Source organism: Podarcis vaucheri (genome assembly GCF_965113315.1).
Source record: "Podarcis vaucheri genome assembly, chromosome: 14".
Lineage (NCBI taxonomy): Eukaryota > Metazoa > Chordata > Lepidosauria > Squamata > Lacertidae > Podarcis > Podarcis vaucheri.
The window spans coordinates 28694759-28708035 of NC_138752.1; the positions used below are offsets into that span (position 1 = coordinate 28694759).

A 13277-nucleotide genomic window follows, 5' to 3' on the forward strand; every position below is an offset into this window, starting at 1 on the left:
AGGGACCCAGTTGCTTCAAGGCTGACCAGCTTGTAGAGCAGTAGCAGCAGAGGGTCCCAGGCATCCTCTCATCTTCTCCTCTCAACCTCCAAGAAAGCCTCGAGACCTCTGAGAAGCAGAGAGAGAAGTGGGAGGAGAAGCGGCGGAGGAAGCGACGGATCAAGCAGCGCTCTGTCAGCAAGGAGAAGTGGGTAGAGACCCTGGTGGTGGCCGACACCAAGATGGTCAAGTATCACGGCAGCGAGAACGTCGAGAAGTACGTCCTGACAGTCATGAACATGGTGAGTCCTTCAGGGGTGGGAGAGAAAGAACCGGTCTTTGTTCTGGGTGGGGAAAGCTGTTCAGTGCACTAGACTAGACCAGTGGTTTCCAAACGTTTCCAGGCCAATTCCTCTTTGGTCCCATAAACTCATCCCTAATGCCCCCTACCCCATAAAAAGTATTATTCAGAATACAGTCATACCTTGGCTTACAGACGCTTCAGGTTGTGCATTTTCGGGTTGCGCACCACAACGAACCTGGAAGTACCGGAACAGGTTACTTCCGGGTTTCGGCGCATGCGCAGATGCGCTAAATTGCACTTTGCATATGCGCAGAAGAGCCAAATCGCAACCCACGCATGCACAGACACGGCACTGAGGGTTGCGAACGCTGTGGGTTGCAAACGTGCCTCCTGCACAGATCACATTCACAACCCGAGCATCCACTGTAGTGGTTTGCAGAACCCACTAAAGAAGATAGTAACAGGTCTAGAGTGAGAGACTAGGGTGATCTCTGCTGTTGTGAGACTTTTGTGGGTGAACTGAGAGTTTGTTGGACCTTGGGCGAGAACCCAGAGACTGTGAGGGAGAGTGTGTCAGAAGAAAAATGAATTGATACTGATTTCTATATATTAGTAACATTCATATTAATGTAACATTGTTATAGGTACAGTTGTACCTTGGATCTCAAACACCTTGGCTCCTGAACAAATTGGCTCCCGAATGATCAAACAATCGAAACCTGGAGTGTTCTGGTTTTCGAACGTTCTTTTGGAAGCTGAATGTCCAATGGGGCTTCTGCAGCTTCAGGAGCTTCCTGCAGCCAATCAGAAGCCATGCTTTGGTTTCTGAACATTTTGGAAGTCGAACAGACTTACGGAACAGATTCCGTTTGACTTCCAAGGTATGACTGTAACTGTGTGTGAAATTTTTATCACTTCTTAACTCTAAATCAGAAGAAAAGGCAATCTGTGTAAATCCTATTGCTGTTTATTCCAATTCAGCGCCAAACTGCCGCTTTCCCCAGAGGAAAGCAGTGGGGCAGACGGAAGCATGGATGAGGCCTATGTCGGGTTCATCAGCTTCAGTGGGTCTGCTCTGAACAGGACTTGCGTTGAACACCAGCCTTGATCTTCTGAGGACCAAGTGTAGCATGGTGGTTAGAATGCCAGACTAGGACCTGAGAGACCAGGGTTCAAATCCCCACTTGGCTATGAAGCTAACTGGGTGACCTTGGGCCAGCCACTGCCTTTCTCCGTCCAGCCTACCTCACAGGGGTTTGAATGAGGAGGGGGAGAAGCATGTATTGCTTGGAGAAAAAGATGGGATGTAAATCCAATGAATGAGTGCGAGTTACAAAGGGAGTGTGGTGATAGCGGGGCCTTCCCACCCTCCACCCCCTGAGCCTTCATCAGCTCTGTTTCTCCTTTGGCGCAGGTGGCCGGAATGTTCCACGATGCCAGCATTGGGAACCCTATCCATGTTTCCATTGTGCGCCTTATCTTCCTGGAAGAAGAAGAGGTACAAAGAGGCTTTTAATACTGCTGTGCTGTTTTCATTATCTGTATTTTAATTGATTCAGGTGTTTATTATTATTATTATTATTATTATTATTATTATTATTATTATTTTAGTTTAATTACTTTTTAACAATTGCATTCTATACGCTTTTAGCTTTTTGCATTTTATCTGCATCGTTTTTTATTTGTGTAAGCTGCCTTGAGTTCTAGTCTGGGGAAAATGTGGTATATAAAGAAATATAATAATAACAGAAGCATTTAGCTGTGAATTCTACATTGCAGGGGGTAGGACTAGATGACCGTTTGGGTCCCTCTTGTCTCTACAGTTCTATGATTCAGAGGTTAGCTAGTACACCTTCTGTTCCTGCCAGCACATCACAGGATATAGGAGCAACTTTCTGCAATTAGGTTGAACAGGCCTCTGGGAATTTAGATGCCTCTCTACACAACCCACAGACCACATAGCAATTTCTCCCTGAAGCAATTTCAGTGGCTTTTTCAGGCTTCCCCTGTCAGCCTAGCACTGCCTCTGTGAAAGGCAGGAAGTGTTTCTAGGAAGGCGGTGGTTTGCAGCGGTGAGGGTCCTTCATGCACGAGTCTTCTAATTTGTCTATGGGTGTGTGCATTTCTGTGCAGATTAGGCTGCTGGGGTGTGTTGGGAGGAGATGTTAGGTGCTTGTATTGCGTGCTTATGCATGCAATTATTGGGGAGGGGGAATCTTCAAGGCAGGGCTGGACCAACGGCAAGAGATGATGCTCAGGGCAATGACACCAATAGGCACATCAGTGATGCGATACACGAGGCCCAGGATCTCTTGAAACGCTGGCCGGGGCTGCTGGAAATCATAGTCCAAAATGTCTGAAGAGTGCAGCTGCTTGGCAAAGGCCTGTTTAGTATCTGACCCTATTAGGAGCTTTGTAAATAATAAGGTGGAGGACACAGAGTGCTGGGACGCAGGTGGAACTGTGGGTTAAACCACAGAGCCTAGGACTTGCCAATCAGAAGGTTGGCGGTTCGAATCCCCGCGACGGGGTGAGCTCCTGTTGCTCGGTCCCTGCTCCTGCCAACCTAGCAGTTCGAAAGCACGTCAAAGTGCAAGTAGATAAATAGGGAAGGTAAACGGCGTTTCCGTGCGCTGCTCTGGTTCGCCAGAAGCGCTTAGTCATGCTGGCCACATGACCTGGAAGCTGTCTGCAGACAAACGCCGGCTCTCTCAGCCAATAAAGCGAGATGAGCGCCGCAACCCCAGAGTCGGCCACGACTGGACCTAATGGTCAGGGGTCCCTTTACCTTTACCTTAAATAATAAGGTGGAGGACACAGAGTAATGGGAATGCCCCCAAAGTATGTCTTGATGGAATGCTAAACAGGAATACAGCGCAAAGCATAGAATCATAGAATTGAAGAGTTGAAAGGGACCTCAAGGGTCATGTAGACCAACACTCTGCAGTGCAGGAGTCACAGCTAAAGGATCCCTGACAGATGGCCAGCCAACCTCTGCTTAAAAACCCCCACTGATGGAGAGAGTCCACCACCTTCCGAGGGAGTCTGTTCCACTTTTGCTAACGGAAATTTTATCCTAATATTTAGTCAGAATCTCCTTTCTTGTCGTTTGAATCCATTGGTTCCAGTCTTCCCCTCTGGAGCAGCAGAACTTGCTCCCTCTTCCATGTGGCGGGCAGCCCTTCCGATATTGGAAGATGGCTATCGTACCTCCTCTTAGTCTCTTCTTCTCCAGACTAAACATACCCATCTCCCTCAACTGTTCCTCATAAGGCTTGACTTCCAGGCCCTTGATCATCCTGGTCCTCCTCTTCTGCAAAACCTTCCAGCTGGTCAACATCCTTCTTAAATAGTGATGCCCAGAACTGGGCACAGGTGGGGTTGGACCAAAGTATCTCATCTCCATTTCTGTAGGACGACCTGAAAATCACTCACCATGCAGACAACACCTTGAGGAGTTTCTGCAAATGGCAGAAGGCCATCAATGTGAAGGGGGATGACCATCCGCTGCACCATGACGTGGCTGTCCTGCTCACAAGGTATAGCTCTGCTCAGGCTCTGCACTGGCGCTACCACGCATTTCTTTGAAGGCATTTATAAACCGCCCAACATTTTCTTAGGTCTCTGAGTGGTAAGTCCATGCGCTACGAACAAGGGCATCCCATGTGGTTCCCCACTGATGTCGTAGGTTTCTAGATCCCTTCGGTCCCAGCTGGCAGAGCCAGCGATTGGGGTGGTAAAGAGAGCTAGAGGCATCATGCAACATGAAGCCTGTGTGATGCATTGGGTCTGTGCATCTGGCTGTTAACCAGAAGGTTGGTGGTTCAAGCCCACCCAGGGACGGCTGTGGGCAGGATTCCTGCATTTTAGGGGGTTGGACTAGATAACCCTTGGGGTGCCTTCCAACTCCACAATTCTGTGAACATCTGGAGGGCACCAGGTTCGTTTGTTTATTTTATTTTATACATATATGTAGCATCTTTTAATATTTTAATATTTTGTTGGAAGCTGCCCAGAGTGGCTGGGGAAGCCCAGCCAGATGGGCGGGGTATAAATGATGATGATGATAAATTATAATTATAATTATCATCATCATCATCATCATTGGTTCTCCTGCTCGTCTTCCCCACCCCACCCCCTCCAAAAATTTTTTATTGGTTTTCATGTAAATACAAAAACAACATATAACTACAGTAACTTGTCCAGTGGTACATTAAGTTTCATATGCAGTAAACAGTACACAAGCAGTGTGTTAATTTTTTCATTATCAATTCAAGTACCCTCCCACATTCTTTCGGCTGAGGGGGAGGGATTGAACCAAGGTCACCCAGTGAGCTTCCTGGCCAAGTGGGGATTCGAACCCTGATCTCCCGGGTCTAACAGCTACATTACACTGGCTGTTATCTACTTAGATTGGAATGAATATGCAATTAACAGCGGATGTGATAGAACCTCTGCACAGCCCTCTATGCAAACACACCAGGCTGATTGCTGCCTCTTTTTCCTCATGTGTGTGTTTCCTGCCTGCCTGGGGAAGGAAAGACCTCTGTGCCGCCATGAACCGTCCCTGTGAGACTCTCGGCCTGTCTCACGTCTCCGGCATGTGCCAGCCTCACAGGAGCTGCAACATCAACGAGGACACGGGGCTCCCTTTGGCCTTCACTGTGGCTCACGAACTTGGACACAGGTACTGAAGGGGCAGCACTCGATCACACAATGCATAGCTAAACTGTGGAACTCCCTCCCACAGGATAAAGTGATGGCCACCAATCTAGGTGCTTTAAAAAATGGGTTTGACAAATTTGTGGAGGACTATTGATGGCTCTTAGCCACAATGGCCATGTCCTGCCTTCGTAGTTGGAGGCAGCAATGCTTTTGAATGCCAGTTGCTGCGGAACACAGGAGGAGAAAGGGCTCTTGTGCCCAGATCCTGCTTGAGGGCTTGAGCTGGGGCTGATGGGAGTTGTAGTCCAAAACATCTGGAGGTCACCAGGTCAGGGAATGCTGCATTTAGAGCAGGGGTCGGCAACATGCAGTCCGCGGGCTGGATGCGGCCCACAAAGACCGTTTTACTGGCCCACGAACCGCCCCTGAACCAAGCTGCCTGCTCGGCGAGTCCCCCACACACTGCACTAAACTGGTGCAGCGCAGGGACTTGCTGAGCGGCACCAGAAATTGTGTCTGCGCACACACAGAAACTGGAAATCGCGTCTAGACACTGAAAAGCGCTTCTGTGCAGGTGTGATTTTCGGCATCTGGACATGCGCAGAAGCAATTTCCGGCACCGTGGACATGCACAGACGCAATTTCCGGCGTCATGCTGCGCCAGTCCGGCCCACGGACGATCTCCGTGGAAGTGATCCAGCCCATGGCCGGTAAACCTTGCCGACCCCTGATTTAGAGTCTACTACCTCCCTCTTCCCACAGACAGCATGGCCCCAGTGTCACATGACCCTGCTGGCTGGGGCTGATGGGTATTGTAGTCTCAACCCCTCTGGAGAGCACTCAGTTGGTCAAGACTGATCCCTCAAAGGCTCGGGGAGGGAAGACTCCCGCCCCAGGGTGTGTGGATGCGAATTTGGCTTCCGTCCCGGATCTTGGGGTGCCCCACTGAAGCTCCTTTGCGGTCGTGTCTCTGGGCGCGTGGCTCACCTCCCCCTTTGCGGGGCTGTGCTCTTACAGTTTTGGGATTCAGCATGACGGAAGCGGCAATGACTGTGAGCCAGTTGGGAAAAGACCTTTCATCATGTCTCCACAGCTCCTGTACGACACCTCGCCACTCACCTGGTCCCACTGCAGCAGGGAGTACATCACCCGCTTCCTCGAGTAAGTCTGAGGGGCCATTACCATTCGCATAGCTCTCGATAGCCATGGCTGTGATGCAGGGGTCATTGTTCACTCTGTGTGTGTTGGAGGGGTGGGGCAAGGCATTGGGGCATTTGGGTCAATGAAGCGACTTAAGCCCCAAATACCTGAAAAATCGTCTCCTTCCCTACAGACCTTCTCGGGTGCTGACATCAGCAGAGAGGGCTCCTGCAGTCAGTGCCCCTTTAGGCTTTTGGTGGTTTTTGAATTATGAGCCATAGAATCATAGAACTGTAGAGTTGGAACAGACCGCAAGGGTCCTCTAGTCTAAGGACTCTTGCCTAACGTGGGGCTTGAACCCTCAACTCTGAGACTAAGAGTCTAGTGCTCTACCGACTGAGTCACAAGCCATGGACGTCTGCAGGAAAGGCACACTGCAAATGATAGTCACACCTGTGCCCGTTCACACCCATGCCGTTTTGAAGATTATGCAATAATCCCATAAGCATACAATAATAATAATGAAAGATGCATTGCAATGACCAGGGCAGATCTCCGTGCATTGCCTTTCAGGTAGTTCTGCTCAGTGCTATGTTTCTAGAAAAAGAGGTGCAGGGACTCACCATGAACACCTCCCTTGTACTCTTATAATGGCAATGGTGCCCTTTTCAGAGGTGCTGGAACTGAGTTCTGGCAAGTTCTGGCTGGGAAAAATAGACTTGGATCTACTATTTTCTGTGCATGTGCATGGGCAAATTATTTGGGGAGCTCCAAGATCTTCTTTCAGGTGACTTCAGTTGTGTTTTCATTGAAGTTTCATGGAACGTAGGAGAACTTGCACCCCACTCTCTTGAAACGGAAGGCCCATCTGTCTTTTCTTGGTTCTCAATGCTTAACTTTGAAGCACACAGTGGCCGAAAAGTTTCCTTTTCATGCTGATGAGGCAGTTCTAGGAGGCTTGAAGCAGGGACCCCGCTGCAGAAATTTGCCCCTCACCCTGATCCCATATCCTCCAACATTTATCTGATGAAAATAAGGACGTCCTATTCAATAATAACAACAATAACAATAGTAATTTTTACTATTTATACCCTACTATTAGGGGATGATTAGCTGCTTGTGCTTAAAATGGTGCCCTTTCAGAGTTTGTGCGGCCCCACAAACCTCTGTGTGTGACAGAGCTCCTCAGACATGTCTGCTCTAGTCACTGTTAGAGTCCGACAGTGGCTGTTTGCGGAAACGCCTCCAACAAAGAAGTTCCTTAACGGAAACACGTCTCCTGGACTCACGACGTGACAGCTTCCGACGAAGCATGGGTCTCCCTGCAATTGCTTCTGACACCTCCCCACTATTTTCACTGGACGTGTCTCTCACCCCTTTCTCCCCCCTGCTTCCTGCCTGCGCTGCTGCATCTCTCTCAGTATCCCTGAGATCCTCCTCCAGAGACCCCGCGCTCCCCCTGCTGGTCCCTGCCTTGGCTGTTGAGTCTCTCCCAGTCTCTGGGAGCCCTATCACCTCCTTTCCCTCTGATGTCAGTTCCCTGACATCCACCTCCCCTCCAGGGCCCCCTTCCCTCCCGCCCCCTCCCTCTCCTCTGGGCGGTGAGGAGCTGAAACCCCGAAACGAATCCTCTTCATCTTCCGACGTCTCGAACATCTCCCTCCATCGGTCTTTGTTCCGACTCGCTGAATCCTCCTCCACCTCGGAATCAGAGAACCCCTCCAACTCCTCTTCTTCGTCTGTGGTGGCGAAGTATTCCCTCCGGAACCTCGCCACTGGCTGGGGTTTTCGAGGGAATCTCTGATGAAAAGTTTCAATTAGAACCTCGTCATCTACATCCTCTGCTCTGACCCAGGTGTTTTCCGACTCCGGTTCCCCTTCCCACATTACCAAATACTCTACTTGCTCTCCTTTCCACCTGGAATCTAGGATCTCCGCTGCATGGTAGCTGTGTTCTTTTTCCTCCATCGCTGGTCCCCTATTGACCCTCCCCTCTCTGTCCCCTACATACGGTGACAGCAACGATCTGTGGAACACTGGGTGCAACTTCATGTGGTTCGGTAACCGGAGTCTGAAAGCCACTGGGTTGACCTGTTGCGTGACTTCAAATGGGCCCAGTCTTTTGGGTCTTAACTTCTTACAACCTCCTTTAAATGGTAACCCTTGGGTGGACAGCCACACCTGGTCTCCCACCCTAAGGCTTTCCCCTTCCCTTCTGGTTTTGTCTGCCTGCCTCTTATATTCCTCCTTCGCCCGGTTTAAATTAAGTTGGAGTTGGCGATGGATCGCTTCCATTTCTTCAACGAACTGTTCTGCTGCTGGAACGCTCCAGTTCTCCCCCTCCCCCCCTGGGAAGGCTCGGGGATGACACCCGTGATTGGCCAAAAAAGGGCTCATTCCCGTGGACACGTTCTCTGCATTGTTGTAAGCAAATTCTGCCAACGCCAGCTTCTCCACCCAATCATTCTCTCTGTCATTAACATAACACCTCAAATATTGCTGGAGGACACCATTAGCTCTTTCCGCCTGCCCGTTGGTCTCTGGATGACGGGCAGTAGAGAAATTAACCTCTACATGCAGTAAGCTCATGAGCTTCCTCCAGAACCTGGAAGTAAATTGTTTCCCTCGGTCCGAAACCACCCTCAAGGGGGCGCCATGCAACCTAAACACATTTTCCACAAACAATTTGGCGGTTTCTTCTGCTGTGACCGCATGTGAGCAGGCTATAAAGTGTGCCATCTTGGTTAACAGATCTACCACCACCATAATGGCTGTTTTCCCTTTGGACCTGGGCAAATCAGTCATAAAATCTATTGCCACTGCCTCCCACGGTCTTTCCGGCGTGGGTAGTGGTTCTAATAAACCTGCCGGTGCCCGCCTCTCCCCCTTGGCTCGTTGGCAACGGTCACACCCTCTCACATATTCACGCACATCTTCCCTGACCTTGGGCCACCAGAATTCCCTGGTAACCAGCCACATGGTTTTGTGTTGCCCAAAATGCCCTGCTGTGGGGTTATCGTGCAGTTGCTTGAGTACCTTTTCCCTCAATTCCCCTTCAGGTATGTATAACGCTCCCTTGTAGTACAACGCCCCATTTCTCTCCTCAAAACCCCCGGGTTTGTCTCCCTCCCTCCTAAGACTCCTGAGTTTGTCCTGGGCGTATACATCCTGCCCCGTTCCCTCTACCAGTTCCCTTTGCCCCACCAATGCCGCCCCACACACCCAGCGGTCCTCGGGAATGACATGGGTCTCTTCGGGTACACCCTCTCCCTCCAAATATTCAGGTTTGCGTGAGAGAGCGTCCGCCCTAACGTTCTCCGGGCCTGGTACGTAACAAATCTCAAAGTTAAATTTGGAGAACTCCTGGGCCCATCTCAACTGCCGTTAGTTGAGCACTCGCGCAGTTCTCCAATACTCTAGATTCTTATGGTCCGTGCACACTTGCACCTTCTGTTGTGCACCAATTAGTAGGTGCCTCCATCTCCGGAAGGCCTCATAAATTGCAAGAAGTTCCCGGTCGTACACCGTGTAGTTCCTCTCAGACTTGTTCAGCTTCCGCGAAAAGAAGGCACACGGTCGCCACTCCGACCCCTCCTTCCCCGGCTGCAGAAGAAGCACCGCCCCTATGGCTCGGTCCGACGCGTCTGTTTCGACCCTCAGCTTTTTTTGTAAATCCACATGTAGAAGTTGTTCGCCAGAGGCGAAGGCCCTTTTCAGTTCCTCAAACGCTCGCTCCGCCTCCCCCGTCCAAACAAACTTCTTTTTGCTGCTGAGACAGTCCGTGATGGGCGCCGTCAGGTGGGCGAAGTTGCGGATGAACTTACGATAAAAGTTTCCAAACCCTAGGAACCTCTGCACATCCTTCTTGGTCTTGGGTGTTTTCCATTCCAGCACCGCTTGAACCTTGCCGGGGTCCATGGCCAACCCTTTGTCTGACAAGCGGTACCCCAGGAATTCCACCTCCTTGGTATGAAACTGACACTTCTCCAGTTTCACCCACAGTCGGTTGGCTTGCAGCCTGCTCAACACTTCTCTGACGTCTCTCACATGTTGCTCCTCATTCTCCGAATACACCAACACGTCATCTAAGAAGGCCACGCAATTCTTGTAGAGCAAAGGCCCCAGTACGTGGTTCATGAAAGCTTGAAAACACGCGGAGCCTGTTTGTAATCCAAAAGGCATAACTAAGTATTCAAATGCCCCCAAAGGGGTGAACATGGTGGTCTTCCATTCATCCCCTTTCCTTATACGTATCAGGTTGTACGCCCCCCTTAGGTCCAGCTTTGTAAAAATCTTTCCCTTCCGCACCCTGGTCAAAATATCATCAATCCTGGGCATGGGAAAAGCCGCCGGCTCTGTCACTGCATTTAAGGCCCGAAAGTCACATACCAGCCTCGGCTTGTCCGTGTTTTTTTTGTCCACAAAAAACACTGGGCTACCCCCCGCTGCCTTGGACTCTCTGATGAAGCCCCTCTTCAGGTTCTTGTCAATGAACGCTCGCAACTCCTGCATTTCCCTGTCTGACATGGCATACAACTTGCCTACAGGAAGCTGTGCTCCAGGGAGTAAATTGATCTGGCAATCAAAGGGTCTATGCGGAGGTAGTTGGTCAGCTTCCTTCTCGCTGAACACGTCGCTGAGATCAGCATACTGTGGTGGCACCTTCCCCTTCTCCACTACTTCAGTCCCTGCCAGGGTGGCTTGGGCCCCTGCTGACCCCTTTTCCCCCCTGCAGTGTTCTAAGCAATGTGCGGAACCGAAGGAAACCACTCTTTGATGCCAGCCCACCAGCGGATCATGTAGGGCTAGCCAGCTCATTCCCAAAATAATGGGAGCACCTCCCAAGGTGGCCACATTAAACGCTATCAGTTCTGTGTGCCTTGCCACCCTCATTATCATTGGGATGGTCTGCAAGCTGACTCCTCCTCCCAACAGTTCCCTGCCATCGATCGTGGTCACCTGCAGGGGGTTGCTTAAAGGGATAGTCTGTATCTGGTGTTCAGCAGCAAACTCCTTGCTCATAAAATTGCAGGAGCTGCCTGAGTCCAACAGTGCCTTTATTTTTAGGGGGTGTCCATTTTGCAGCTCTAGCGACACTTCAATCACTAGAGCCGGTCGAGGAGCTTCTGGTACTGGCACTTGGGGAAGGGGCACTTTCACTGCTCTTTGGCCTGGCTGCAGTGCCCTGATGGCAACCAGGCGTTGGCTTTTACCTGCTCCGTTTCTCCCTGCTCTTCCCCCTCAACAGTTCCCACCATCCCTTGCCATTCCTTCCTCTGGGGGCAGACTCTGGCAAAGTGGCCTGGCTGTTGGCAGAGATAGCATTTCCGGGCTCCCTTTCCCTCCTTCTTCGCCCCCTCACTGGGCTTTGAAACTGCGCGCGCGCGGGCTGTTCCGATTTCCATCGGCTCTGCCGGCGGGAAAGCTGGCTCAGGAATGTCTGGAATGCGTAACTCCTTCCAACGTTCCCCTCTCCCTTCCCGCCTCTCCAAGGCTCTTGCCTCCTGGCGCGCTCCAATGGTCAGCGCAGATTTGGTCAGCTGATCCATAGACACCGCCCTGGGGCTCCTGGCCAGCTCGTCTTTCACAGCTGAAGAAAGACCTTCTTCAAATAGCATCTGAATGGGTGCTGCCGATAAATCCCACCCCAATCTGTGAATCAGCATGGTAAATTCAGTCCAGTACTCACGGACAGATCTGCTTCCCTGCTTGCAAGCCATTAACTGTCTGCGCACCGCCCCTTCCTCAACGTCGCTGGAAAACATGATATCCATTGCACGAAAAAATTTCATAGTGTCCTTTAGGATATCGTTGTGCGTTGCCATCAGGGGTCGAACCCAGTCTCGCGCGCCCTTCTCAAGATGCCCAATTACAAAAGCAACTCGAGATTCCTCATCAGGGAACTCATCAAACTGGACATTCAGGGCATATTGCATTTCAGTCCTAAAGGCATGGTAATCCTTGGGGTCCCCCCCAAACTTCTGCACCAATCCTGGTACCTTTCTGGGGAACTGAGTGGTTCTCCCCTTCTTGTCTGCATCTTGAGCCCTCCTCTCCTCGAGCCTCGCCGTCTGCAGCGCCAGTTGGACCTCCAATGCTCGGCATCTTTCTTCCAAGCTTGGATCAGCTCCTCCCCCTGCTCCGGCTGGGTCGCTCATGATGCTTTCTCCTGCACAGGCAGCGTACAGAGACTGTCGGACTGCTATTAGGGGATGATTAGCTGCTTGTGCTTAAAATGGTGCCCTTTCAGAGTTTGTGCGGCCCCACAAACCTCTGTGTGTGACAGAGCTCCTCAGACATGTCTGCTCTAGTCACTGTTAGAGTCCGACAGTGGCTGTTTGCGGAAACGCCTCCAACAAAGAAGTTCCTTAACGGAAACACGTCTCCTGGACTCACGACGTGACAGCTTCCGACGAAGCATGGGTCTCCCTGCAATTGCTTCTGACACCTCCCCACTATTTTCACTGGACGTGTCTCTCACCCCTTTCTCCCCCCTGCTTCCTGCCTGCGCTGCTGCATCTCTCTCAGTATCCCTGAGATCCTCCTCCAGAGACCCCGCGCTCCCCCTGCTGGTCCCTGCCTTGGCTGTTGAGTCTCTCCCAGTCTCTGGGAGCCCTATCACCTCCTTTCCCTCTGATGTCAGTTCCCTGACACCTACCCATCAGACTGAGTTGCCCCAGCCACACTGGGTGGCTTCCAACACATATAAAAACATAATAAAACAATTAAACATTTTTTTAAAAAACCTTCCCTATACAGAGCTGCCTTTAGGTGTCTTCTAAAGGTTGAATAGTTATTTATCTCTTTGACTCGGGGGTCGCATAACACTGCATCACTGGGTGGCCGTATGTGGGTCGACACTCAGAATCGAACTGTGTGGGTTACATGAATGAGAGATAAACAGTTAAAGCCTTGATCAAGGAGGGGCTTGGCTCTGCCTTGGCCCTGTGCTTCTAGTGTGGACTCCAGCCCTGTCCCAGATGAGACTGGTCCTCTTGGAAAAGTTGTGCCAAATTCTTTCCTCCGGCATTGTTTATTTTTAACGCCTCCTTGCTGCCAATTCCTGCCTCCCCCCAGGGCACTTAAGCCAAGCGCCTGGGGATTGGGGGTCTGTCTGTCAGCTCCTGCTTGGCCCAGCTGCTCTTCCTCGCTTTGGCTCTTGTAGAAAAGAACCACAGAGGTTGTGAGG

General features: G+C 50.9%; 1 protein-coding gene across 2 annotated transcripts in view; it reads left to right on the top strand.

The window, feature by feature from the left end:
* Positions 1-13277, top strand: part of ADAMTS7 (ADAM metallopeptidase with thrombospondin type 1 motif 7) — a 79434-nt gene that overhangs the window by 13584 nt on the left and 52573 nt on the right. For both annotated transcript variants that reach the window (XM_082198242.1, XM_082198241.1), the window contains exons 4-8: positions 94-281; positions 1698-1781; positions 3698-3822; positions 4821-4970; positions 5966-6109. In XM_082198242.1, coding sequence (XP_082054368.1) covers positions 94-281; positions 1698-1781; positions 3698-3822; positions 4821-4970; positions 5966-6109 — 691 coding nt within the window. The remainder of the gene's footprint in view (positions 1-93; positions 282-1697; positions 1782-3697; positions 3823-4820; positions 4971-5965; positions 6110-13277) is intronic.